The sequence below is a fragment of the Malus domestica genome, chromosome 12, assembly GCF_042453785.1.
Source record: "Malus domestica chromosome 12, GDT2T_hap1".
Taxonomy (NCBI): domain Eukaryota; kingdom Viridiplantae; phylum Streptophyta; class Magnoliopsida; order Rosales; family Rosaceae; genus Malus; species Malus domestica.
Window position 1 is genome coordinate 29,427,823 of NC_091672.1, and position 27,974 is coordinate 29,455,796.

General features: G+C 39.9%; 7 protein-coding genes across 11 annotated transcripts; 5 read left to right on the forward strand and 2 right to left on the reverse strand.

Moving 5' to 3' along the window:
- Nucleotides 1-263: 263 nt before the first annotated feature.
- Nucleotides 264-5,490, forward strand: LOC103451360 (coiled-coil domain-containing protein SCD2-like). The gene is made up of 17 exons (XM_029090107.2): nt 264-558; nt 681-1,008; nt 1,178-1,806; nt 2,121-2,193; nt 2,344-2,385; nt 2,494-2,556; nt 2,739-2,788; nt 2,887-2,914; nt 3,051-3,179; nt 3,266-3,326; nt 3,546-3,653; nt 3,801-3,922; nt 4,091-4,160; nt 4,257-4,295; nt 4,595-4,635; nt 4,864-4,993; nt 5,154-5,490. Exons 2-17 carry the CDS (start codon nt 697-699, stop codon nt 5,270-5,272), a joined length of 2,016 nt encoding a protein of 671 aa, XP_028945940.1. The 5' UTR covers nt 264-558; nt 681-696; the 3' UTR covers nt 5,273-5,490.
- Nucleotides 5,491-6,247: 757 nt separating this feature from the next.
- On the forward strand, nt 6,248-9,059 carry LOC103450984 (superoxide dismutase [Cu-Zn] 1-like). 4 transcript variants are annotated; one of them, XM_008390400.4, is made up of 9 exons: nt 6,286-6,552; nt 6,862-6,908; nt 7,092-7,181; nt 7,294-7,395; nt 7,510-7,605; nt 7,736-7,767; nt 7,883-7,958; nt 8,435-8,488; nt 8,843-9,059. In XM_008390400.4, the coding sequence occupies exons 3-9, from the start codon at nt 7,106-7,108 to the stop codon at nt 8,863-8,865; spliced, it is 459 nt and encodes a 152-aa protein (XP_008388622.1). In that variant the 5' UTR covers nt 6,286-6,552; nt 6,862-6,908; nt 7,092-7,105; the 3' UTR covers nt 8,866-9,059. The 4 variants fall into 4 exon arrangements, with proteins under 4 accessions (XP_008388620.1, XP_008388622.1, XP_008388621.1 ...); XM_070809631.1 differs by lacking the exon at nt 6,862-6,908 and adding an exon at nt 6,960-6,994 and having other exon boundaries at nt 6,372-6,578; XM_008390398.4 differs by lacking the exon at nt 6,862-6,908 and having other exon boundaries at nt 6,248-6,552.
- Nucleotides 9,060-9,344: 285 nt separating this feature from the next.
- Nucleotides 9,345-12,456, forward strand: LOC114820066 (FRIGIDA-like protein 4b). The gene is made up of 3 exons (XM_029090108.2): nt 9,345-10,608; nt 11,073-11,248; nt 11,336-12,456. The coding sequence occupies exons 1-3, from the start codon at nt 9,708-9,710 to the stop codon at nt 12,296-12,298; spliced, it is 2,040 nt and encodes a 679-aa protein (XP_028945941.1). The 5' UTR covers nt 9,345-9,707; the 3' UTR covers nt 12,299-12,456.
- Nucleotides 12,457-16,999: 4,543 nt separating this feature from the next.
- LOC103413973 (superoxide dismutase [Cu-Zn] 1-like) lies at nt 17,000-18,606 on the forward strand. Its single transcript, XM_008352399.4, has 5 exons — nt 17,000-17,123; nt 17,254-17,285; nt 17,401-17,476; nt 17,949-18,002; nt 18,389-18,606. The coding sequence occupies exons 1-5, from the start codon at nt 17,000-17,002 to the stop codon at nt 18,409-18,411; spliced, it is 309 nt and encodes a 102-aa protein (XP_008350621.3). The 3' UTR covers nt 18,412-18,606.
- Nucleotides 18,607-19,186: 580 nt separating this feature from the next.
- On the forward strand, nt 19,187-22,016 carry LOC103446138 (FRIGIDA-like protein 1). Of its 2 annotated transcripts, XM_029090109.2 has the most exons (4): nt 19,221-20,218; nt 20,682-20,857; nt 20,945-21,443; nt 21,560-22,016. In XM_029090109.2, the coding sequence occupies exons 1-4, from the start codon at nt 19,318-19,320 to the stop codon at nt 21,616-21,618; spliced, it is 1,635 nt and encodes a 544-aa protein (XP_028945942.1). In that variant the 5' UTR covers nt 19,221-19,317; the 3' UTR covers nt 21,619-22,016. The 2 variants fall into 2 exon arrangements, with proteins under 2 accessions (XP_008383437.3, XP_028945942.1); XM_008385215.4 differs by having other exon boundaries at nt 19,187-20,218; nt 20,945-22,016.
- An 82-nt stretch (nt 22,017-22,098) lies between these two features.
- Nucleotides 22,099-22,482, reverse strand: LOC139189923 (cysteine proteinase inhibitor 1-like). The gene has a single exon (XM_070809193.1). It carries the CDS (start codon nt 22,480-22,482, stop codon nt 22,099-22,101), a length of 384 nt encoding a protein of 127 aa, XP_070665294.1.
- Nucleotides 22,483-25,231: 2,749 nt separating this feature from the next.
- On the reverse strand, nt 25,232-25,600 carry LOC114820043 (cysteine proteinase inhibitor 5-like). The gene has a single exon (XM_029089930.1). It carries the CDS (start codon nt 25,598-25,600, stop codon nt 25,232-25,234), a length of 369 nt encoding a protein of 122 aa, XP_028945763.1.
- Nucleotides 25,601-27,974: the final 2,374 nt, after the last annotated feature.

Genomic DNA, 27,974 nt, shown 5'->3' on the forward strand with positions numbered 1-27,974 from the left:
AGCCATTAAGATAATTTCACACAATTTTTTTTAACTGTATTTTTCTCTTCCCTCACCCATTTGTCATCAAAGTATAACGAAATTCAATATAAAAGATAATTTACACACACTTTTTTTAACTTCTCACACATTCTTTTATATTTAAGTCATCAGATGGAATACATCGAACAAAATCTTTTATAATGAAAACACCAAAATCATATTGATATTTATTTTGTTTTGTTTTTAATCAAAATCTAGTAATATTTAAAATAAAGTTATTTCAATTTTTAGCACCAACTGGTTCAAACCAAACGTGTCCCAATCAACGCCAGAAGCTCCATTAACTCTTCTCCCTCGGCGCCTCAATCTTCGGATCGTATCCTTTCAGCTTCCCGCTCCAGAATTCGTAAAAGCTTCAAGATTTTGATTCTGTTGGATAATGTGACATTGTTGAGTTTCGTCGAAAAACCGAAGCCATCAGAGTTTAGTTTCTTGCGTTGCAAGTAATAGCACTCCGTTAAATCACGAAATTTGAGGCATTTGGAGCTGCATTTGCCTTCAAAGATTCACAGACAGGTTTCCTTCTGCTCAAGATTTCATCTTCTTTTTTTTTTCTTTTTTTTTTTTTTGTTGATTTTTATGCATGTAATTAATTGCATTGGTAATTTCTCTTGGCGTTCATCAAATTTCAATGGCAGTGGAGGCAGTTAAGCTATGGATCGGATGAGGCCGGTGTATGTCAGGCAGAAGAGCAATAGTAGTGGCGGCACCCCGGGGGCACCAACTTCGCCAATGATGTCGCCAATGAACCACCATGGGAGGTCAGGGTCGGTTGGAATGGTGGGTGCCAGGAAAGTGCAGCACACGAAAGCCGCAGCGCAAAGGCTTGCACATGTGATGGCTCACAAACCAGCTGACGACGACGGTGAGGATGATGACGATCTTTCTTATGATCCTGGCTTGTCAAGCCGCACAGGCAGCCTTGGACTTGTCGGCGGAAGATCAATGCGCCCACGGTCTCCAATGGTAATTGGATTATGGTTAATGTTGATGTTACATAGTGGATTCAATGGTTCCGATTCACAGTCTGACAACATAGCGTTTTAGTGATTCGTATTTGAATGTGAGATTATATCTTTATGAACATAATATGTGCTTACTTTGAATTGAAGCCTAAATGTTATTCTGGTATTAGTCAGTTCGTGCCGCTCAAGAACATTCTACATCTACACGGGGACGATCATCACCGTCTCTTAACTCCATGGAACTACCATCTTCTACCCATTCAACACCATCTAGTCGACCATATCAGTACGCAGAACAACCGTCATCAGCTCATTCAACACCAGCAAGCCGAACATACCAATCCATCAACACAAAACCCATTAACCCTGTTGTCGAACAACCACATTCTCTTCGCTCTTCAATCGCTACTAGACCATCCCAGCCTTCGAATTCCAACGAACAACCTACCTCTGCTCGTACTATATCGGGCATGAACTCTGCTCGATCATCTCAGCCAACAAATGTTGTCGAACAACCTACCTCTGCTCGTTCTATTTCAGGCCTGAACTCTGCCCGGTCATCTCAGGCTACCAGTGCTGTCGAACAACCTACCTCTGCACGCTCTTTAGCTGTTGCCCGTCCGCAGTTAGGAACCAAGCCAGTCCACATCATGCCAGCTAGTGTACCTATATCACTTAGGCCACCCTCTTCTGCTGATCCTCCAGCTGATAATCGGAGAGAGCCAGCACCTATACCACTACGGCCACCATCTACTGCCGGTGGATCAGACGCTTCAGCTGATACTCGGAGAGATAAAAGGTATCAAGCACTTAAAGATTTACTACTTTCTGAGTCATCATCAATACTTTCATGTCTTGATATCCGTGGTGATTTGATATAAATTAGGGAGATGATTTCCGCACTCTCATTTTTCATTCTGCACTCCTTTCGTTGTTTCTGTTAGTTAACTCTCCTTTTGTTTATAAATGCAATGGCTAGAAGAAAGGAGACGAGTGCAGGTCGAGAGAAAGGGAGTGCTGAAATCATTTCTCTTTAGTTCTTTAAAGCAGTTTCTTTCAATTCCCTTCGACACGTGTTATATCTAATCGTTTCTTGCTCTGGTCGACTGTCAGGATGTCTTTGGATTTAGGGACTTTTAACATGAGAGAAAATCGGGCGCAGCGTTCTTCTGCTTTAGAAGATGAGGTATATTTTCTTCTCTCCGGTTGATTCTTGTTTGAAACAATTTTCAAGTTAATAGACTCTAAATTTTAAGTTTGCCGGGCGAAGACTAGGATAGTTGAAAAGAAAAGTTATCTAGTGGAAAATCAACTAATGAGGTGAATTTCATTGCAGCTTGATATGCTCCAGGAAGAAAATGAAAATTTACTCGAAAAGGTGATGCAATGAACTAAACATTCTAATGGTGTTAATGTAACATTTATAATGTGCTATGGTTATCGTATATTTCTTTCTGCCACTCCATTCTGATATGTGCTTCCCCAGCTTCGAGTTGCAGAAGAGAGGTGCGACGAAACAGAAGCAAGAGCTCGACAGCTCGAGCAACAGGTAATGTTTTAAATTTATCAAGGCAGAAATCAAGTGCAATGTACTTATTAAGTATCACATTTATTGGTTCGTAATTTTTTGGTTTGTTTCATGGTGTAAATACAGTTGATTTTCAGCATGAGCATGTATGATGATGTGCTGGCCAATCCGGTATTATTTCATTGTTTGTGTGTGATCTTTAGGTTGCTAATCTTGGCGAAGGTGTGACGTTGGAAGCCCGTCTTCTAAGCAGGCAAGCTTCAAAGATTTCATGCGTGTACCTGCATACCAATCCAGATTGATTATTACTTTGAGAATGCTAACTTTTACGTCGATGTGTTTTATTTTCAGAAAGGAGGCAGCACTGCAGCATAGGGAGGTGTGTGCTGTGTTTCAACAAACACACTTTGCCTTGTCTTTCATGTGTGTGCATGTCATAGCGCATGTCTTCGTGATTTGATTTGAGTTGATTGAACAAATTTTTACCCAATGAGTTTGAACACAATTCATCACAGGCTGCTTTGAGAGAGGCTGCACAGACTCATGGTGGTAGCGCTCATGGTGGTAGAAATGACGAAGCAGAGTACGAACTCAGATCGCTTCGGATTACGACTCAACGAATGATACTGAGTCGCGAAGAGATGGTTTGTGCTCATATTTTTAGCTTTTATTGGTCAGTTCTTGTTTCTTTCTTACCCTTTTTACATGATTTTCAGTTTTTTTATCATAGGAAGAGGTGGTCTTGAAGAGATCTTGGCTAGCTCGGTACTGGAGTTTATGCGTTGAGCATGGTAAGCAAGTAATTTTAATCCCCAAAATAAAACTTCCTATCCATTGAAAGGTTTCCGGAACATGGAAATGCAAATCCTCTAATGCCTAGTCATCAAAATACAGAAAAAGCCTTCTGTTGAAGAATTTATACTGTTCAACTGAAGGTCTCTAAGATGTCCGAATGATGCAAATAAACGGTTTAGGAGTGATTACTGAATGACCATAGGGTATTTTGGCAGGTATTCATGCTGAGATAGCGGCATCAAGATCCGAATTCTGGTCATCGCTTGCTCCTCTTCCTGTTCAAGCTATATTAGAAGCCGGACAAAAAGCGAAAGAGGGGATGGGTTAGTTTGAGTGCTTCCATCTTTATTGGTTGTCTTGTACATTTATCTTTGCCTTCTCTGTTAGAAACACAGACCTAATTTCTCAGTATCTTTAAAACTGAACCTCTAGCGATCCGCTTCACTCATGTTTAATTTTGGTCTGTCAAGACAACAATGATCTAGATGAAAGAGAAGATAGTCCACGAGATTTGAATGAACTCTTGGGCGAGAGAAACATTGAGAGCATGCTCTTGGTGGAGAAGGGTCTGCGCGAACTTGCTTCGTTGAAGGTTTTCCCCAATCCTCATGATCTTAAAAATATTACCTGTTTCTTTCATGATTAGCAAGTCAGTTTATGAAACAAAAAAAGCTTTTGATTGATCTGTTGATCTGTATTGCCATTTTTTTTTAAGTATTCATTGCTTGCAATGACCAGTTTTTCGTGTCATATCTCGAAGGTAGAGGAAGCAGTGGCACTTGCAATGGCTAAACATCGACGCCCTAGTTCAAAGAAAACTGGTCTTATAGGTGAAGGGATTTTTTATTCACAGTTGAGCAATTCATTAGAATCAAATCGAGAGAAATATCATGATAGTTGCCTGACAAGTTCTTTTCTACATGTAGATTTGAAGCTACCAATTGATGGACAGTTTGAAGCATTTGGTAAGATTTCACCATATAAAATATACACCCGGTCGCTTCATACAAACACTGCAAACATCATTTTCGCGCACTACACGTCTTCTTTTTCTTTCTCGACCCTCCTCATGATCCTCCTTTTTCACCTACACCATCGTCATGCACCGGTCACCACTCTAACCCTCTTCAGCATCTTCTTGAGCAACGCGTCCCTTGCAATTACAAGTTCATCTGAACACCCTTCGCACATCTCCAAGCTATGGTCTCTTTTCACGTCGACCAAAGTTGCCACATTTTGATACTTGTGTTTTGATTGTTTTTAGAACTCAGCAAAGAGGAGTCTGAAGATGTGCTTTTCAAGCAGGTATTGTTTTTCGCCTTCTGCATTCTTCTTATATTTCCAACATGTAAACACTTACGATGCTACGCAAAATTCAGGCCTAGCGCAGTTGACTAGAGTAGTGAGCTTCCCGCTACAGTGATTACACCTAAGTTCGAATCCCCAATCTTGTAATCTTAGGTTAGAATAGAATATCGCTCGAATAAAAAAACAGTTATATATGACACTTTGAGACGATCGATGCTGTTGCAGGCTTGGCTTGCATATTTCTGGAGAAGAGCTACAAACCATGGCGTGGAACCAGATATAGCAGATGAGCGTTTGCAATTCTGGATCAACCACAACTCCAAGTCACCCGCCACCTCGCACGATGCAGTTGATAGTACTCATCTCTCTCTCTCTTACTCTAATAGTTAACATTCTAGCTAAACTCATCTCTTTCTTCGTGTCCGTCAACATACAACTAGCTCTTGATTTAGTGCGACACATGATAGATGATATCTGCTCAAATCTGATATGGCGGGTTCTTCCGGTTTTGACAGTTGAGCGCGGTCTTCTGGAGCTGAAGAAGCTGGGAATCGAAACCCAGTTATGGAGAGAATCTCGGAAATGGCTCGAGCATGATTCGATGCATAGAACGCAAAGTCTGTACGACTTCTGATCGATGAAAACTTGTTGAGCAAGCTTAAGATCAATGCTAACCAGTTATGCTACAGCTGAATGTAAAGAGGTCTCTTCATCTCAAGAAACACCAAAGTATACTCAATCATCAGATATTCAATCAATTCTTTGTGTACAAGATTTCTTACTGTACATTTGAAGCTACCAATTGATGGACAGATTGAAGCGTTTGGTACTATAAGTCAAAGTCGTTAATAAGTCGTTAACAGTTTATTTGCAAAGTAAGGATAAGGCTGTGTACGATAGAGGTTCTTTCTTCGACCTGTATAAAGCGAGGAGCCTTGTTAACTCGGGATCCTTTTTTCTTTTTTTTTGAACTGAAAGTTTGAAACTAGAAACAGTGTAAAAAGTTTAAAGTCTACTAGCTTATTTGGGAAAATTCTCATAAAAAATTGGCACACAATGATGTCGCTAAAATAGTCACAAGCACATACAAATAAAATTATATAATTAAGGTGAAGTTGGTTAGAACTATGCACTCAAGTTTGAATTCTATATCTACAATTTAAATTAGACTAATGAAAATATTATTGAATTTAAACAATGCTTGCAAGTAATGTTATTCTTATCATAATTCTATACTATATTTCTATCACGCAAATGAGTTAGACATGCCACATCATTCAATTTTATTTTAAATCCCTCATAATTCCAATCTCTAGTGTATGGAGTTTAAGAATTAAGAAACACGAGCTCTTGGTTTGTGTGAAAAAGAAACCGAAGTGCTTGGTTTATATAAGATGGATCAGCGAAATAAGTTGATGAGAACTGTCATATTCAATTTGAATAGTCTAGATTTACTGGTCCTTGTGCTCCCGATAATGAGATCCGGAATGAATCTCTGCCTTTGCTACTGGGTTAGAAAGACCTAATTAGGACCTAAGTTAATGTCTACCATTTAAGATTTGATCAAACGGCTAATAGAAAAATGTGCACATAGCATGTGTATATAGGCATGTGCACTGGAGAAGCTCCTCCGGCTAAGCCCAGCCCAGTACGGCACTGTGAAATCCCCGTCTTACCCCAAAGCCGGGTAGGTGGTGACAGAATGGCTCGGCATGCGTCACTGTGTATGTGTGAGAGAGTGAGACTGTCTGCTGTTAGTCACACACCACTTGTTTTATAACGGGAAGGTCAAAGCTCCCACATTTGCACAAGGCATCTGGTTCAGATTGTTCAATCTATCAAGCGCCGTTGTATTCTCCGCTCTCTCTCTCTCTCTCTCTCTCTCTCTCTCTGCTCTCAAAGGGGTGTCCTGAGGTAAAAGCTTGAATCTTTGATATCTTGCAGCTTAAATTTCTCAGCTTTTTTTAATTCTTAATCAAAAGATAAGATTTTGTGATATGGGTTTTGATTCTTTTATCTGAAATGGTTATTGTTGTAATTACAGCTTGAATTTGATGATGATCTTGAAGATCTGCCTTTATTATCCTTCATAACTTAGCAGCTGTTTTAATTTTTTTTTATTTTGTTTTAATTGTGAATTGGATTAGTGTGACTCAGCTTAAATTCTTGATTATTTACTTTAATTTAGTATTTTTTTTAATTTGTTTTTTACTTTAATCATAGATCACATCAGTTCTCAGTGGTTGCTCAATTTTGATAAAAATAATTTGGTATGTTTATGTCTTTTTATGATAAAAATTTAAAATTGTTCTGGCCTGCAGAGGAACTTGATGAAAATATATGGAAATTGAACATGGTAGTTTTAAGTTTAATTTCTTTACTCACTTGAGTTGTTTTCCGGTTCTTTTGTTCAGGCCCTGCGTAGTTCATTATCTAATAGTTACTTTGTTCAGATCACGTTGAAATCATGGTGAAGGGTGTTGCTGTTCTCGGCTCCAGTGAGGGTGTTAAAGGAACCATCAACTTCGTCCAGGAGGGAGATGGTAGGTTAAATTTTAATTGATTATTCGGGATGGTTTTTTTGCTATCATATCTGTGTTTTCCGAAGAAGGGGAAACAATCGGTTGAATTGATTATTGTTTTATTTCATTGCAGGTCCAACTACTGTGACTGGATGTATCTCTGGCCTCAAGCCTGGACTTCATGGTTTCCACGTCCATGCTTTCGGAGACACAACAAACGGTTGCTTGTCAACTGGTAAGGACCATTGACCGGTGATTGTCTCTCCTTTATGTTCTGAAGGAGTTAATCTCCACTCTGTATCCGTAAATTGTCTTTGTGTTGTATCTAATGACCAATATCAATTTGCAGGGCCACACTTCAATCCTAATGGAAAAGAGCATGGTGCCCCTGAAGATGAGGATCGTCATGCTGGCGACCTTGGAAATGTCACTGTTGGGGATGATGGTAGATAACCTTTTCTTCTTTTGCTCTTTCTAACTGTTTTGTAATTGCCTGGAACACTCTTTTATGTTTTCACGCCTTGATACTTACGGGCTAATGACAGCTTAATGTGTTTCTTATCTCCTTGCTTCAGGAACTGCAACCTTCACTCTTATTGACAAGCAGGTTTGTGATTGACCTCCCCAATTATTATTTGTTTATGCTATTATTAAAACTTACGTATTCAGACAGCTCTTGAGTTTCGTTTCATTTTTTATAAAGGTTACATTATTGTTTGCAGATACCTCTAACCGGACCACACTCTGTCATTGGTAGGGCAGTTGTTGTCCATGGCGACCCAGATGACCTGGGCAAGGGTAATCTTAATTGTTCTCTCACTCCTCTCTCTCTTAAGTGGTTCCATCTTATAGTACTTATTAGCTAGTCAGTGTGATGGGCGCGCCTTATCATCTTTCAGTGGGTCACCCCACTCCACGTCTATCTGTGACTCTGCCGTGAGCACTCTTGTACTTACGGGTAGTTTTAGCCTGCTTCTGATTCCAATTGGTATACAATAGCTTCTACATAGGTGCAAATCATTTGGTGATCGGTGTTTTGGTTTTCATCATTGCTCTATCTTGTGCTCCTCATCCTTTCAAATGAGCTACAGACTAGCGGGTGACTGTCAGTTTGTTGTTCCTCAGAGTTATTTTCTATTTCCTTATAAATTTTAGTTACCATTTAGGTTTTAAGCATGAACAAACTTACGGCTATATTATTTCTCTACTCACTGTGAATTTGCTTGGAATCCGATATCCGATGTAATCCAATACTTGTGTTTTTCTGTACACAGGTGGACATGAGCTTAGCAAATCCACTGGAAATGCTGGTGGCAGGGTAGCTTGTGGTAAGCTAATTTGCTTAATCTCATCAAACCCAATGTTTTTGCTATAGAATTAAATGTCATATAATTTTGGACCATTCTTGTTGGATGAACATAGCAAGGCGCTTTCAACATCGATAGAAAACGGAATGTCTTCCCTAAAATTACAATAGATGACCATTCCAGATGAGGATGGAAACTTAAACCAATTTGTGGTTTATATACACGGCCCCTGTTTTGATGTTTGTCTATAGACATCTACCTAGGTTGCGTAGTTTTTATATTGTTATTGTGGAGATATCTGTGTTGCGTAGTTATATTCATTCGTGTCCGTCAACATGCTTCTACTTATGTTCCGGTGTGTCTACTTTTGTACAGGTATTATCGGTCTGCAAGGATGAACTTGAGCACCAAGCGAAAGACATGGAGTTTCAGTTAAATGTATGAAGTTTCTATAAGCCTGAGAGAAATTTAGAACTCTTTTGAATAAGAAAAAACATGTCTTGTTTAGCTGACAATGTTTTGTGTTTAAAATTCTGTCCAAACTTCATTGACTGGAAATCTTGGATGCATAAAGTGCTTATGAGTTTGATCATGTGTGTTTCTTTCGTTCTCATTCGTTGATCGTTATTTCAAGGCCTGAAACTACTTCTGGAAGTGATAAAAAACGCTTGTTCTAAAAGCATTCCAATAGCATTGTACGGCTTACAAAAGCAAATTTCAAATGGATCAAGGCCTGAAATTGCTCATGGAACAGCTAAAAACGTTTTATGACAATCAAAAGCAATTGCGAGGCATAAGAAAACTTGTAAGTACGTTTTATGAGCATAAGTGTCTTTCATAAGCAAATCGCAAATGGATTGGGGCATGAAACTGCTTCTGAAAGAGCTAAAACACTTTTTTTTACAACAAAAAAGATTGCGAGTTATAAAAGCGTTTACAAACAAAAGTGCGTCCTACGTAAGCAAATCACAAACCACAAACGGACGGGTCAAATTTGAGTCCCAATTTGAGTTTATACAGATTCGGCCCAAACAATTGGTTTTGGGCCAAAATTTGCTTAAGAGCAAAAACACAAACTCACTTTTGAAACGCACTTACCTAACTGGTTTCGATTGACGCCGCTCCTCCTCCACCTCCGCCCCCAAATCCAAAAATCCACAATTTCTAGGGTTCCATAATTAGTTTAGCAAATTACAATCGAATCCGCTCTCCGGTTTCTACTATATAATCTCGCCAAGCGATGTCGAGCACCGTCGACAAAATCTCCGGCGACCTTGACATGACGCCGGAGCTACGCAAATCCTTCAACCTCCTCAAGACCCACGCCTCCAAAGTTGCCAACTTTACCCTCCAATGGCAGGACCTCGAGGAGCACTTCCGCTGCATCGACAATTCCATCCAATCCAAGCTCGACCAACTCCAAAAACAACAATCGGAAGAGGCCCATCTCACTCCGGCTCCGCAATCGCAACCCAAAGAACCCGAATTGAATTTTAAACCCAATTCCGAAGAACCCCAATTGGGTTCCGGTGACGCCCAATTGAGTTCGAAAGAATCCCAAGTCACCGCCACCCTCCAATCCTTGAAAACCCAATTCGATTCCGTTGAAACCCAAGTCAAAACCGACGAGCCTTCGCCGGAAATGTCGACCTGCAATGGCGTCCCGATAAATGACGGCAAGGCGTTGCTGTTGTATGCGAATGAGCATTTGAAAGAGAAGGGTTCGGTGCGTGATGGTATTGTGAATGCGCTTAAGGCTTCTGTGGATGCTGGGAAGCTAGTGCTCGAGGCAGTGAAATGGTTTTATCCGTCAGAATCGAATAAGGGAGGTAAGGAGCTTGACTTCAGTGTTACCAGGAAAAGTTGTGCGATTTTGTTACAAGGGCTGGTGAATGTGAAACCAGTGATTAAACCCGAGATCATCAGAGAGGCAATGAAGCTTGCATTGGCTTGGAAGGCAAAGGTGATAACTCAAATGTCGAACTCTTTGGAGGTTTGGGTTTTTTTTCAGCTTCTGGATGCTTTTGGGTTGGGTGGTGAGTTTGACAGTGATGAGATTTTGAAGCTTTTTAGTTGCGTAGCAGATCGGTATTCTGCACCGGAGTTGTTTAGGTCCCTTGGTTTCGCCGATAAAGCCTCTGGTGAGTTTTTGGAGAGCCTTCCTTATTGTTGTTCCTATCTTTTTATGAGACATTTAATTTATTGATTGCTTTCAGTGTTGAGTACTTGTAGTTTTACTCCTATGAATTCAATGATGGGTTCGGTATTGTGGAGATTGTGTGATATTTTTCTAAACAAAAGCATACATAGTTTCAGGGAAATCTACTTAGTTTGAGTGCACCCTTACGGACAAAGTTAGGTAAGTATCTGTTGATAGTTGATACAATGAATGTCACCTTGTGAGGTTGCCTTTACGGTTTTAGAAGAAATCATGGGAAGAAGGTTATGCTCTTGTTATTTTAGATGTCTTCTATTAAGGTCTGCTAGAAATTCTCCTGATATATATGTCTTGAAATAGAAAATGTTTAGTTTTTGGTTTTTGCTACCTCCTTTTTTTGTAGTCGGTTAACTCTTAATTATTATTTTTTTTTTTTTTGTGACGCAGATTTCATCCAAAAGCTTATATCAGAGAATAAGCGGGTTGATGCTGTTAGATTCAGTCGTGCATTTGGACAGTTTGACAAGTTCCCCCCTGTACCCTTGCTTAAAGCACATTTAAAGTTCATCACGGAAGATGCAAGGACAAGTTCCAAGAGTGGGCAAGACCATCTTAAAGCACAGGTATAGGTGGTGTTTCTTTTGCCTCATCAACCGTCCTTAGACTCAGAACGAACTTTTATATAGTGTTGATCATTAAATCCCCTGCAGGATGAGTCCTTAGACAAAGAAATAGCTGCTCTAATAGGCATAAAACGTTGCGTTGAGGACTACAAGCTTGTTGTTGAACCAGAATATTATCCCAAGACCCTCGGAAAACACATTAGGCAGCTGAAAAGGGTGAGAAAACATAGGAAAGCAACTCTAAGGGAGAGTAAACATAGGAAAGCAACTCTAAGAGCCCCTGGCCCTAAGGCTCAGCCGCAACCCCTGAGTGGAAAGAAACGTACTGCCCCAGGTCAGCCAAATGAGCAGAACAGAAATAAGCATCCTCGAACAGCTCCAGCTTTAGCTGCTCAAACTGTTTCTCTCAGAGGACCAGCCACAGTAGGCGCTATACAACCATCTTATATTCGCCAAGTAAGCTTGTATGACAGTCGAAGTGCAGAATACTTGTTATCGTCAGCTGGAATGCCCAGACAAGCAACCACTCCGCCCAGTACTTCTTATGGCGCCATTTCCACCTTGAACCCACTGCGAGCATCTCATCATCAGCAAGGAGGCTCATTCATCGGTCAAGGTGCAGAATACCCTTCTCGATACTATGATTCAGCACACTACGCTCCTGATACTATTAATAACTTATCTGCTCGATCGTATGATTTGGTGGGTTCCTCTCCTGGTACCCGTGGCCAGCTCGTGAACTTAACAGCTCGAGACTATGGATTGACGGGTCCGTCTCATGTACATACTAACTCAGAACCTGGGGGCAGTGGTCCAGATCTGAGTCCATTAGTCGCACGATACAGAACAAGTATACCTGCAAATGGAAGGACTGGACAGTTAGGATCAGCAGGAAGCCCTACACCGATGCGCATTGCAAGCCCGAACAGTTCCATCCCCTATGCCTATAGGGATCCGCTTAGGGCGCCTAACTACAATGACCGGGCGGTGCCTTCCAGCAGTGGCTATGGCGCACCGTCTCAGCACCCCCCAGCCATTTACCACCTTTAGTCCAATCCTATAGTTCTTGGTAACTTACATTCACAACCAATGATTCCGTTTAGACTACTGTGTTTCGAATTCAGACCCTTCTTTCTCTGTAATTTAGAGTAAAGCAAAACCGCAGAAAAACCTTCATTTATATGCATCAATTTCTTTATTTTAACAAAGGGTGGTACAAGTAAAGCAGCCAAATTGACATGCCCTTAACAATTTTGACATCACTAAATATTAGTTTCTACGCCCTCTATCTTGAAAAAGGCTATCAATTCCCGCGGCCCTCCATCCTTATCGAGTACTTCTGTTTTGTACTTTCCAGTGGGATTGGGCAAAGACTCGTCCTTGGCCGCAACAACAAGCAAATATAATGTGCCTGATTCATAAAACGATGTCCGAGCCGAAATCACTGTTTCAAATACTAACTTGTTTGTGGCATTCTTGTTGTTCTCGGAAACGGCTCACTCTCCGATCTCCGTCGCGTTTAAATTGATGCCGTCTATAGGCTTCCAGGTACTGGGAACGTTGTTTGTTGTAGTAGCGGTTGCCAGAGAAACCAGCAGAGCAAGGAGAGCGAGAAAGAAGCAATGGGGACGCATTTTGTAACCCATGAGTTCGGTTCAAGAAGCAATGAGTCTTGGGAAAATTGTTATTGATGCAAGGATAATCATACAACATATGGTCAAATACTTGTGGGTATATATATTAGACAAGCATGGATATGGTGCACTGAATCGGGACAGACAGGCTAGCTAGTATAGAAAGCAATAATAACGACGAGAAATTTTTCAAAATAATTGGTATTCAAGCTGATGCTTCACGTGTTATAATATATGTGAAGAGATAAAGAATTAATACACTGTATTTTAACATTTCCAAATAACTTCAATTGTCTTTTAAGTCACTTTCCGTACCTAATATGTGTCCAAATAGAAATTATGTGAAAAAATGGCTAGATTCAATGCAAACCATTATACGAGGCTCTAATTATTCAGGCAATTAATCACATATATGAACTTTGTATATTTGACATCTCACATTCAATTTACATGCAAGAGATTTTGCAGTATGCTCAGAACATAGGCACATATATACGTCGTATGTCATTACAGAAGTGGAGAGAAACTTGAAAGAAACACTTCTTTTCACTTGTATAATAATATATGACGTACCGCTTCGTGTTCTGGACACATTAAAATATTACTTTTTACATACGTGGCCCTTATCTGTGATATTATTTTATTTGGAAAGGTACAAATTTCAATAAAAACCAAAACCCATCCTTCCAATTTGTAAGATAAACGGAATTAGGCAGCATTCAATTTATAGCTTTGCTATATCAAACCATCAGCAGTTCAGCAATAGTAAGACTGTCCTTCATCTGTATATTTGGATTTGCTTTACTGAGAACCGAAAACCTACTACGATACGTCCTCATTGCTTCCTCGCACTCCTTACTCTGCTTACTCTTGCGGCTGCCGCCGCGACGAGGGAAGTGAGTCCCCCGTGGAAGGATATTAAGGACCTCAAGGATCCATATGTGATAAGCATTGCAGAGTGGGGGGTCTCAGAATACAACAAGAATGTCACAGGCACAAACAAGTTAGTGTTTCAAAATGTGACTTGGGGGGGAAGCGCGTTTATTTCAAACACGTTTTATGGGCCGATCATATGCGGCAAAAAATTAGTCGTTAACTATCCCACCAGAAGAGTATAGACTTGGTGTATGGGACAGATTTCTAACCAGGCTATTCCGGGGCTTAAGAAAAAATGATGGCTCTGATGTTTAGTATTTCAAATTTACGGTTTAGTATTAGGGTTTGTAAGTGTTAAAAGTATGGACAATGCTAGGGAGAGTAAATTTGTAGAGAAAATTTTGTAAAATAAATGACATAGAAGTCGATAATTGAATTATGACTTAAGCGTTGATGAACATATTCATTCCTATTGGTGACATACTATTTAGTTTGTAAATTTTGTCTACAAATTTAGTCTCCCTAGCATTACCATAAAAGTATATACACTTATGATTGCAAATTTTGCCTACAAAATTAATCTCCTAGCACGGTGCTTGCGAAAAACAAAAATAAGAAGTTTCCCAGAAAGTGCAAGGCAATGCCGGAATCAAGGTGGGTGAGATCAAAGCTATGAAATAGCATTGAAAAGGACCACAGACGTCTCATCGTTAACAACACCCTCCCCGAACACTAGACTGTAGAGTAAAGAATATTGTCTTTTGATGACTTATCATTCAACCTTATCACTGCTGCAATGGCAGCATGGTTTATATACAGTTTACATACACGCATGCAATAAACAACAATAAAGGTGACAGAAACTAAAGAAAAATAAAGATGGCAGAAACCATGTGATTGTCTGGCTGGGAGTATTCCTTCTGTCGTCCAGGTTGTACAGCTAGTTAGTGGGAGTATTCCTTCTGTTGTCCAGGTTGTACAGCAGCTAGTGGGATTATTAGTGGACAGCTAGTGGGATTATTAGCTTCATCATTATTAGCTTCATCATCCCCCCGCAAGCTCATGAGCGGACGACGAACGAGCTTGGATTTTAAGAAATGAAAACGATCAGCAGATAAGCCCTTGGTGAATATGTCTGCAATCTGAAAAGTAGTAGACACATGATAGACATTTAATGACTTTGCCACTACAAGCTCACGCACAAAATGATAATCCACAGCAACATGTTTTGTTCGAGCATGGAACACGGGATTAGATGCCAATGCAATGGAGCTTGTGTTATCACACCAAATTAAAGCAGTCGAGGGCATGTTAACCGGTGCTCAATACCATTATTAATTAAAAATTGTTGAAATTCCTTACTCATAAATTCACCCCCGCCATCAGTTTGGAAAGATTTTATCTTATAAACAGTATGGATAGATAGAAGATTTTCAAGAAGCAATTTAAATTTTTGAAAATAAGAAAAAGCTTCATGTTTAAATCTCATAGGAAATATCCAAGTATAACGAGAGTAATCATCAAGAAATATTATAAAATACTTGGAACCCTTAACAGAGGCAATTGGTGAAGTCCAAACATCACAATGAATCAATTGAAGAGGACAAACTGAAACTGATGGAGACAAAGCAAAAGGTAATTTAGTGCTTTTGCCCAATGGGCAAGCAGAGCAAAAACTAGGGAACTAGAATCCTTAATAGGAATAGAGGACATAATTTTTTTAAAAATTGCAGGAGATGGATGACTGAAACGCTGATGCCACATAAATGAAGAGGTTCGTTGTCCAAATAATGCCACGTTCTTGAAAGGAAACTTTTCCACACGAAACGGATACAATCCATTCTCACTCTTGCCGTGGAAAAGCGTCTTCCCCGTGGATAGATCCTTCACAAAAAAATCAGTAGGAGTGAAAATGAAGTAGCAATGATTATCACAACAAAAGCGATGAACGCTCAATAGATTAGCAGAAGCAGAAGGACAATGCAAAACAGAATTTAAAGGAAATTGAGACACAAAACCAGAACCAATATGCTTTATAGACAAACCTGCACCATTACCAACCGCGACCTGGTCTTGGCCAGTATATTCTGTGGAAAGGCTCAAATTAGCTAAATCATTGGTGATATGGGACGATGCGCCACTGTCGGTATACCATGTAGGGAACCGTGCATTAACCACAGGAGAGGCAGCCATCATAGCATGTGATTGTGGATAGCGGCCTTCGGAAAAAGGAGACTTGAAACAATTTGCGGTAGAATGACGATGATCACCACAATAGTTACAAATATTAGAGGAAGAAGGAGCATCCGCAGCATGGTTGGGAAGATAGGAAGAGCGACGAAGACCAGCATTTGGTGTAGGAAGAAGTCCTCGATTCTGAAACGAGCCACGACCGGATCCACCATGAAACAAACCACTGTTTGAACCACCACGACGGCCAACAAAAGGATTACCAGCACTGCGACCTTGAAAAAAGCCACGACCTTGAAAACCACCACGACGGAATGAGGATGTACGACCATTTCCTCGGTGAAGTGTGGTTCCACGACCAGGATTGGGAGTGGAGCCAGAAGGGGCAAAGAGAGCTGTTGTGGTGTGATCAGGACTGAAAGTAGTGCTATAGTCGTCCATACGGCTTTCAGCGCTCAAGAGCAAAGCAACCATATCGTCAAGACTCATAGGATTTTCTCTTGCTTGAACCGAAGTAACTATACTTTCGAAAGCAGGACCAACACCATTCAAAATCAGCTCCATAAGATCATCGTCATCAACAGGTTTTCCCGCAAGAGCCAATTGATCAGCAAAGTTAGTTAATTTATCAACATAGTCTGTGATGGACATGTTACCTCTTTTAGTGGACTGCATCTGGTGCTTAAGTTGAAGAACACGGGTGCGAGATTGAGAAGCAAAACGTGTTTTCAGAGTATCCCAAGCAGCTTGGGATGTGTCACAGGTTGCGACGATGGAAAGCACATTGGGTGTCAAAGTTGAGTTAATCCAACTTAACAATTGTTGGTCCTGTCGCTGCCAAGTTACGTACTCGGGATTGAGAGTAGAAGTATTCTCAAGAAACTTGGTTGGACATGTTTTTGTACCATCAACATAGGCAACAAGATCATTACTTTTAAGTAAGGGATTAAACTGGGCAAGCCACAACATGTAATTGGTTCGATCAAGTTTGATGGAAACCAGATAGGAAATATTAGGAAGGGAGCTGGTAAGAAGAGAAGAAGAAGCAGCCATGGAAGCGGAAGAAAATTTGAGAAGAAGGGAAGGCAGAAAAAAAAAAAAAGGCAAGAAGAAAGAAAAAAAATATGAGGATCGTCATGCTGGCGACCTTGGAAATGTCACTGTTGGGGATGATGGTAGATAACCTTTTCTTCTTTTGCTCTTTCTAACTGTTTTGTAATTGCCTGGAACACTCTTTTATGTTTTCACGCCTTGATACTTACGGGCTAATGACAGCTTAATGTGTTTCTTATCTCCTTGCTTCAGGAACTGCAACCTTCACTCTTATTGACAAGCAGGTTTGTGATTGACCTCCCCAATTATTATTTGTTTATGCTATTATTAAAACTTACGTATTCAGATAGCTCTTGAGTTTCATTTCATCTTTTATAAAGGTTACATTATTGTTTGCAGATACCTCTAACCGGACCACACTCTGTCATTGGTAGGGCAGTTGTTGTCCATGGCGACCCAAATGACCTGGGCAAGGGTAATCTTTATTGTTCTCTCACTCCTCTCTCTCTTAAGTGGTTCCATCTTATAGTACTGATTAGCTAGTCAGTGTGATGGGCGCGCCTTATCATCATTCAGTGGGTCACCCCACTTCACGTCTATCTGTGACCTGCAGTGAGCACTCTTGTACGTACGGGTAGTTTTAGCCTGCTTCTGATTCCAATTGGTATACAATAGCTTCTACATAGGTGCAAATCATTTGGGGATCGGTATTTTGGTTTTCATCATTGCTCTATCTTGTGCTCCTCATCCTTTCAAATGAGCTACAGACTAGCGGGTGACTGTCAGTTTGTTGTTCCTCAGAGTTATTTTCTATTTCCTTATAAATTTTAGTTACCATTTAGGTTTAAGCATGAACAACCTTACGGCTACATTATTTCTCTACTCACAGTGAATGCACTTGGAATCCGATATCCAATGTAATCCAATACTTGTGTTTCTGTACACAGGTGGACATGAGCTTAGCAAATCCACTGGAAATGCTGGTGGCAGGGTAGCTTGTGGTAAGCTAATTTGCTTAATCTCATCAAACCCAATGTTTTTGCTATAGAATTAAATGTCATATAATTTTGGACCATTCTTGTTGGATGATCATGGTAAGGCGCTTTCAACATCGATAGAAAACGGAATGTCTTCCCTAAAATTACAATAGATGACTATTTGCAAAATCTTGGACCGTCTCCGTCACCATTCCAGATGAGGATGGAAAACTTAAACCAAGTTGTGGTTTATATACACGGCCCCTGTTTTTGTGTTTGTCTATAGGCATCTACCTAGGTTGCGTAGTTTTTATAATGTTATTGTGGAGATCTCTGTGTTGCGTAGTTATACTGATTCGTGTCCGTCAACATGCTTCTAATTATGTTCCGGTGTGTCTACTTTTGTGCAGGTATTATCGGTCTGCAAGGATGAACTTGAGCACCAAGCGAAAGACATGGAGTTTCAGTTAAATGTATGAAGTTTCTATAAGCCTGAGAGAAATTTAGAACTCTTTTGAATAAGAAAAATACATGTCTTGTTTAGCTGACAGTGTTTGGTGTTTAAAATTCTGTCCAAACTTCATTGACTGGAAATCTTGGATGCATAAAGTGCTTATGAGTTTGATCATGTGTGTTTCTTTCGTTCTCATTCGTTGATCGTTATTTCAAGGCCTGAAACTACTTCTGGAAGTGATAAAAAAACGCTTGTTCTAAAAGCGTTCCAATAGCATTGTACGTCTTACAAAAGCAAATTTCAAATGGATCAAGGCCTGAAATTGCTCGTGGAAAAGCTAAAAACGCTTTATGACAATCAAAAGCAATTGCGAGTCATAAGAAAACTTGTAAATACGTTTTATGAGCATAAGTGTCTTTCATAAGCAAATCGCAAATGGATTGGGGAGCATGAAACTGCTTCTGAAAGAGCTATAACATTTTTTTTTGACATCAAAAAAGATTGTGAGTCATAAAAGTGCTTATAAACAAAAGTGCGTCCTACATAAGCAAATCGAAACTGCTTCTGAAAGAGCTAAAACATTTTTTTTGACAACAAAAAAGATCGTGAGTCAAAAGCACTTACAAACAAAAGTGTGTCTTCCGTAAGCAAATCACAAACGGACACGGGGTCAAATTTGAGTTTATACAGATTTGGCCCAAACAAATAGTTTTGGGCCAAAATTTGCTTAATAGCAACAACACAAACTCACGTGCGAAACGAACTTACGTTAACTGGTTTCGGTTGACGCCACTCCTCCTCCACAATTTCTAGGGTTCCATTATTAGTTTAGCAAATTACAATCGAATCCGCTCTCCGGTTTCTACTATATAATCTCGCCAAGCGATGTCGACCACCGTCGACAAAATCTCGGGCGACCTTCACATGACGCCGGAGCTACGCAAATCCTTCAACCTCCTCAAGACCCACGCCTCCAAAGTTGCCAACTTTACCCTCCAATGGCAGGACCTCGAGGAGCACTTCCGCTCCATCGACAATTCCATCCAATCCAAGCTCGACCAACTCCAAAAACAACAATCGGAAGAGGCCCATGTCGCTCCGGCTCCGCAATCGCAACCCAAAGAACCCGAATTGAATTTTAAACCCAATTCCGAAGAACCCCAATTGGGCTCCGGTGACGCCCAATTGAGTTCGAAAGAATCCCAAGTCACCGCCACCCTCCAATCCTTGAAAACCCAATTCGATTCCGTCGAAACCCAAGTCAAAACCGACGAGCCTTTGCCGGAAATGTCGACCTGCAATGGCGTCCCGATAAATGACGGCAAGGCGTTGCTGTTGTATGTGAACGAGCATTTGAAAGAGAGGGGTTTGGTGCGTGACGGTGTTGCGAATGCGCTTAAGGCTTCTGTGGATGCTGGGAAGCTAGTGCTCGAGGCAGTGAAATGGTTTTATCCATCAGAATCGAATATGGGAGGTAAGGAGCTTGACGTCACTGTTACTAGGAAAAGTTGTGCGATTTTGTTACAAGCGCTGGTGAATGTGAAACCAGTGATTAAACCCGATATCATCAGAGAGGCAATGAAGCTTGCATTGGCTTGGAAGGCAAAGGTGATAACTCAAATGTCGAACTCTTCGGAGGTTTGGGCTTTTTTTCAGCTTCTGGATGCTTTTGGGATGGGTGGTGAGTTTGACAGTGATGAGATTTTGAAGCTTTTTAGTTGCGTAGCAGATCAGAATTCTGCACCGGAGTTGTTTAGGTCCCTTGGTTTCGCCGATAAAGCCTCTGGTGAGTTTTTGGAGAGCCTTCTTTATTGTTGTTCCTATCTTTTTATGAGACATTTAATTTATAGATTGCTTTCAGTGTTGAGTACTTGTAGTTTTACTCCTATGAATTCAATGATGGGTTCGGTATGGTGGAGATTGTGTGATATTTTTCTAAACAAAAGCATACATAGTTTCAGGGAAATCTACTTAGTTTGAGTGCACCCTTACGGACAAAGTTATGTAAGTATCTGTTGATAGTTGATACAACGAATGTCACCTTGTGAGGTTGCCTTTACGGTTTTAGAAGAAATCATGGGAAGAAGGTTATGCTCTTGTTATTTTAGATGTCTTCTATTAAGTTCTGCTAGAAATTCTCCTGATATATATGTCTTGAAATAGAAAATGTTTAGTTTTTGGTTTTTGCTACCTCCTTTTTTTGTAGTCGGTTAACTCTTTTTTTTTTTTTTTTTTTTTTTGTGACGCAGATTTCATCCAAAAGCTTATATCAGAGAATAAGCGGGTTGATGCTGTTAGATTCAGTCGTGCATTTGGACAGTTTGACAAGTTCCCCCCTGTACCCTTGCTTAAAGCACATTTAAAGTTCATCACGAAAGATGCAAGGACTAGTTCCGAGAGGGGGCAAGACAGTCTTAAAGCACAGGTATAGGTGGTGTTTCTTTTGCCTCATCAACCGTCCTTAGACTCAGAATGAACTTTTATATAGTGTTGATCATTAAATCCCCTGCAGGATGAGTCCATAGACAAAGAAATAGCTGCTCTAAGAGGCATAAAACATTGCGTTGAGAACTACAACCTTGTTGTTGAACCAGAATATTATCCCAAGACCCTCGGAAAACGCATTAGGCAGCTGAAAAGGGGGAGAAAAGAGAGGAAAGCAACTCTAAGAGCTCTTGGCCCTAAGGCTCAGCCGCAACCCCTGAGTGGAAAGAAACGTACTGCCCCAGATCAGCCAAATAAGCAGAACAGAAATAAGCATCCTCGAACAGCTCCAGCTTTAGCTGCTCAAACTGTTTCTCTCAGAGGACCAGCCACAGTACACGCTATACAACCATCTTATATTCGCCAAGAAAGCTTGTATGACAGTCGAAGTGCAGAATACTTGCTATCGTCGGCTGGAATGCCCCGACAAGCAACCACCCCGCCCAGTACTTCTTATGGCACCATTTCCACCTTGAACCCACTGCGAGCATCTCATCATCAGCAAGGAGGCTCATTCATCGGTCAAGGTGCGGAATACCCTTCTCGATACTATGATTCAGCACACTACGCTCCTGATACTATTAATAACTTATCTGCTCGATCATATGATTTGGTGGGTTCCTCTCCTGGTACCCGTGGCCAGCTCGTGAACTTAACAGCTCGAGACTATGGATTGACGGGTCCGTCTCATGTACATACTAACCCAGAACTTGGGGGCAGTGGTCGTGTAACTTCAGATCTGAGTCCATTAGTCGCACGATACAGAACAAGTATACCTGCAAATGGAAGGACTGGACAGTTAGGATCAGCAGGAAGCCCTACACCGATGCGCATTGCAAGCCCGAACAGTTCCATCCCTTATGCCTATAGGGATCCGCTTAGGGCGCCTAACTACAATGACCGGGCGGTGCCTTCCAGCAGTGGCTATGGCGCGCCGTCTCAGCACCCCCCAGGCATTTATCACCTTTAGTCCAATCCTATAGTTCTTGGTAACTTACATTCACAACCAATGATTCCGTTTAGACTACTGTGTTTCGAATTCAGACCCTTGTTTCTCCGTAATTTAGAGTAAAGCAAAATCGCAGAAAAACCTTCATTTATATGCATCAATTTCTTTATTTTAACAAAGGGTGGTACAAGTAAAGCAGTCAAATTGACATGCCCTTAACAATTTTGACATCACTAAATATTAGTTTCTACGCCCTCTATCTTGAAAAAGGCTATCAATTCCCGCGGCCCTCCATCCTTATCGAGTACTTCTGTTTTGTACTTTCCAGTGGGATTGGGCAAAGACTCGTCCTTGGCCGCAACAACAAGCAAATATAATGTGCCTGATTCATAAAACGATGTCCGAGCCGAAATCACTGTTTCAAATACTAACTTGTTTGTGGCATTCTTGTTGTTCTCGGAAACGGCCCACTCTCCGATCTCCGTCGCGTTTAAATTGATGCCGTCTGTTGGCTTCCAGGTACCGGGAACGTTGTTTGTTGTAGTAGCGGTTGCCAGAGAAACCAGCAGAGCAAGGAGAGCGAGAAAGAAGCAATGGGGATGCATTTTGTAACCCATGAGTTCGGTTCAAGAAGCGACGAGTCTTGGGAAAATTGTTATTGATGCATGGATAATTATACAACATATGGTCAAATACTTGTGTATGTATATATTAGATAAGCATGGATATGGTGCACTGAATCGGGACAAACTGGCTAGTATAGTAAGCAATAATAACAACAAAATTTTCGAAGTAATCAGTATTCAAACGGATGCTTCACTAGTTATAATGTATGTGAAGAGATAAAGAATTAATACACTGTATTTTAACGTTTCCAAATGACTTCAATTGGCTTGAAGTCACTTTCCATACCCAATATGTGTCCAAATAGAAATATTGTGAAAATGGCTAGATTCAATGCAATTAATCACATATATGAACTTTGTATATTTGACATCTCACATTCAATTTACATGCAAGAGATTTTGCAATGTGCTCGGAATATAAGCACATACGTCATATGTCATTACAGAAGTGGAGAAAAACTTGAAAGAAACACTTCTTTTCACTTGTATAATAACATATGACATATCGCTCCGTGTTTTGAACATATTAAAAGATTACTTTTTACATACATCGCCCTTATCTGTGACATTATTTTATTTGGAAAGGTACAAATTTCAATAAAAACCAAAATCCATCCTTCCAGTTTGTAAGATAAACGGAATTAGGCAGCATTCAATTTATAGCTTTGCTATATCAAACCATCAGCAGTTCAGCAATAGTAAGACTGTCCTTCGTCTGTATATTTGGGTTTGCTTTACTGAGAACCGAAAACCTACTACGATGCGTCCTCATTGCTTCCTCGCACTCCTTACTCTGCTTACTCTTGCCGCTGCCGCCGCGACGAGGGAAGTGAGTCCCCCGTGGAAGGAAATTAAAGACCTCAAGGATCCATATCCATATGTGATAAGCATTGCAGAGTGGGGGGGTCTCAGAATACAACAAGAATGTCACAGGCACAAACAAGTTGGTGTTTCAAAATGTGACTTGGGGGGAAAGCGCGTTTATTTCAGACACGTTTTATGGGCTGATCATTGCGGCAAAAAATTAGTCGTTAACTATCCCGCCAGAAGAGTATAGACTTGGTGTATGGGACAGATTTCTAACCAGGCTATTCAGGGGCTTAAGAAAAAATGATGGCTCTGATGTTTAGTATTTCAAATTTACGGTTTAGTATTAGGGTTTGTAAGTGTTAAAAATATGGACAATGCTAGGGAGAATAAATTTGTAGAGAAAATTTTGTAAAATAAATAACATAGAAGTCGATAATTGAATTATGACGTGAGATCAAATCTATGAAATAGCATTGAAAAGGACCACAGACTTCTCATCGTTAACAACACCCTCCCCGAACACTAGACTAGAGTAAAGGTGCCTCCTCTTGATTGAGCACCTGGACATTCGGCAAACAAATCCAATGTGGAACTATTCGTATGTATTTGTTTGAAAACTCAGATGCAACATGGATATGTGCCATACCTGCAACGTGCAAACAGAATCCGTTGCAGCAAATATTGCACCAATTGCTACGAATAGGAGATTAAAATTGTTAAAACACAAATAGAATCCAAAGAAACAAATGGGACAAAGAAAGTGAAATACCAAGAAGGTGCCCCAATTCCAGAGTTCCAATTTTCAATATCTTAAAGAATTGTGTAGCACCTGAATCAAGCAAAGACAAAGTAAGTTTGCTGTTCAAATTCGAGTATAACTCATAAGTCATAAGCACCATCATGCCCGTAGGGGAAACAGCATGTGCAGAGTTACGAGCATACCTAATGATCATATGATAGTGCAGGATACTAATGTGCTGAAGTTAACGAAAAAGAATTGGGGCAGTGGTCATGTAACTTCAGATCTGATCCCATTAGTCGCAGGATACAGAACAAGTATACCTGCAAATGGAAGAACTGGACAGTTTGGATCAGCAGCAAGCCCTACACCGGTGCGCAATGCAAGCCTGAACAGTTCCATCCTTTGTGCCTATAGGGATCCGCTTGGAGCGCCTAAATACAATGACCGGTCAGTGTCTTCCAGCGGTGGCTATGTAGTGCCGTCTCAGCACCCCGGCCATTTTCACCTTTAGTTCAATCCAGTAGTTATTGGTAACTTATATTCACAACCAATGATTTCTGACGGTGTTGGAAACTTTTGATTTGTTATGTTTATGGACGCTTTCATTCATTGCCTTTTACCCTTTTAAGTAGATGATAAAATTATCCATTTTGATTTTGATGAGGGTAATTTTGGGATGTTTGTTGGGTGTAGATAAATAGTCATTAGATTCTTATAAAAATAAAAAATAAAGCATCCAAATTGACATACTCAACTCAACCATTGGCAAAGTGGTTGTCTAAAAAAGAAATCACAAGTGGTGCCAACGAAAGTTGGTTGAGTTGTAAATATCTCTTTTCGTTAGACCAAGGCTTAGATTCGAGCCTCGATGTCAGCAATCCCTTGGTGGACAATTTGTAAAAACAAAAAATGGGGCTAAGATCCTTCCCCCTAAACTTTTTGTCAACAAAAAAAAAGGAACGTGGATTGTTATGGTGAATAGGACCTTCCCGTTTAGACCACTGTGATCCAAATTCAAATCCTTCATTCTCCGTAATTTAGGTGAGGAGGATTCGTAAACCAAATACCAAATACCAGTAAAGAAAAACCGCAGAAAATCCTTCATTTATACGTGTCAATTTCTTTATTTTAACAAAGGATGAGACAAGTAAAGCATCCAAATTGGCATACTCAACAATTTTGAGATCACTAAATATTATTTTCTACGGCCTCTATCTTAAAAAAGGCTATCAATTCCCGCGGCGCTCCATCCCTGTCGTGTACTGAAGCTCTGTAATTTCCGGTGGGATTAGGCAAAGACTCGTCCTTAGCCGCAACAACAAGCAAATATAAGGTGCCTGATACAAATGTTATCTCAGACGAAATCAGTTTTTCAAAAACTAAATTGTTTGTGGCGTTCTTGTTGTACTCAGAAACGGCCCACTCTCCGATCTCTGTCGCGTTTAAATCGATGCCGTCTATAGGGTTCCAGGAACCGGGAACGTTGTTTGTTGTAGTGGCGGTTACCAGAGAAACCAGTAGAGCAAAGAGTGCGAGGAAGAAGCAATGAGGATGCATTTTGTAAACAATGAGTTCTGTTCAAGGAGCAATAAGACTCGAGACAATTCTTATTGGTGCATGGAGAATTGTACAACATAGCGTCAAATACTTGTTTATATATTAGATAAGCATGGATATTGTGCACTGAATCGAGACAGACTAGCTGGTATAGAAAGTAATAATTGTCAAGATTGATAAGCTTGCGAAATTTTTCAAAATGATCGGTATTTCTTCCGTGTCATAAAATAGATATGCAGAAATACAAAAAATTATATTATTTTTAAAATGTAAAATTTGAGCAGTTCAATGTAATTATTTTAAAAATTAATACATTGTATTTTAACGCTTCCAAATTACTTAAATTGACTTTAAGTCACTTCTCCATACTCAATATGTGTCCAAATAAAAATTTTGTGCAAAACATGACTAGATTCAATGCAAAACATTACACGATGCTCTAATTATTCAGGTTATTTTATTTTATTTGGAAAAGTAAAGATTTTAATAAAACCAAAACCAATCATTTCCAATTTGTAAGATGAACGGAATCAGGAAGCAATGCATTCAATGTATAGCTTTGCTAAGACTATCCTTGATATATTTCAAAGGAAAAAAACCAACAAAATATCTATAAAATTAAACAAATAAAACGTTAAATTGTGGGTGAAAAAAATGATGGTACTTGTAACAAAAAAATGATGGCGCCCTCCTCCTCCGTGTTGGTTTAAAGTTAACGTTGATGAAGCGTTCAACGCCACGACAAATACTGGGGTTATCGGGATTGTATTCCACGATGAAGCCGGTAGCGCTAGAGGTTTCGCTCGCAAAATATCTCTACGTCACCTCCCCAAAAATTGTTGAGGTCCTAGCAGCTCGTGACTGAGTTTTCCTAGCCTTGGAGCGGAACTGGCAGCAGATTTTTCTGGAGTTGATGCTCTGCAAGTTACTGAAGCACTGGACAGTGTGCACATGGGCGATCCTCTGGCTTCGATTTAATTATTGAAGATATTAAAGCTTGTCTCACTGATTTTGCGATTTCAAAACTGTCATGTTCGTAAAACCTCCAATGCGGCGGCCCATAGATTGGCCAAGTTGGTCTTAATTTCTAGTTATTCAAGTTGTTGGTTTGATGAGGACATTATTATTAGTTCATTATGAGGTTAAGCTCATCCACTCTCCTTTAGTATAAATAATGTTGTTTGTTAAAAAAAGAAAAAAAAAAAAGTGAGCTCCATAAATAATCCAGAATGTCCTCCTTAATTGTAATTCCCCATGATGATGAATAAAATTGTTATGTTGTTTCTCTAAAAAAAAAACGATAGTATTTGTAACAAAAGAACGGTGATATTGTAAACGTACCAACACTCCAAACTATATTAATATACTGATGAGTGAATTTTATATTATATATTTAATCCTATTCTTAGTATATTTTGGTTAATATTTTGAAAGAATTTTGATACTTTGAGTTGTATTTGTGATATAGGACTTTCGACTTCCTTTAGAGCAAAACATGACCAAATGGACGAATTTTTGAGTAATTCCAGTTGGAGGACGTTCGTGAGTCACTTGGGTTGATCGTATCAAAATATCAGATTTTTTCTACCAAACGATGATTTTCTGACGATAGAATACATGAGCAGTGCGCGGTGCTGGAAAGTGACCTTTTTTTGCTTGAATTGCATTTTTAAAGCCCAAGATGACCTCGAATGGGTTTGCGGCCTTCTGGAGATGTGTTCAGAGTGTCCCGATCTTCAAAACAAACTATCTTGTGCCGGATTTGGAGGAGATTTGAGGCAAAAACGTGGCTGGACATTTTATGTGCAGTTTATCCTAACTTAATTAGGACTTTATGTTTTAATATAGGGGTGTGATATCCACACACCCCATTTTACTTCTCACACACCTTTTTAATTTTCGGCCGTCGGATCGGATGAATTGAAGAAGATCAACGAACAGAAATCATCCAGAGGTGTGTGAGAAGTAAAATGGGGTGTGTGGATAGCACACCCCTTAATATATTTTATTATTAGTTAGCTTCCTAGTGGAAATAAGAGACTTGGTTCTCAGGGATTGTGCCGTTGGCTTTTAGGGATATATTTAAGGTTTTAGTCAGCCCTAGTTTGGGCTACGCTTTCTTTTATACAACTTTGAAGACAGAGAATAATTGCTAGGGTTCTTGGAGATTTTCTACTTTAAGGTGTTTTCATTCCTTTTCTTCATAATAATATTTTCTTTGATTTTTATTATGAGCATGCGTAACTAATTCCTTTGCTAGGGCGAGGCCATGAGCCTTAGCATAAATATGTAATTTTATTAACTTACTTATGAATGGATGCATGCTTGCTTTGAATTATTAATCACTGCGATTAAAACTTTCTATATATTTTAA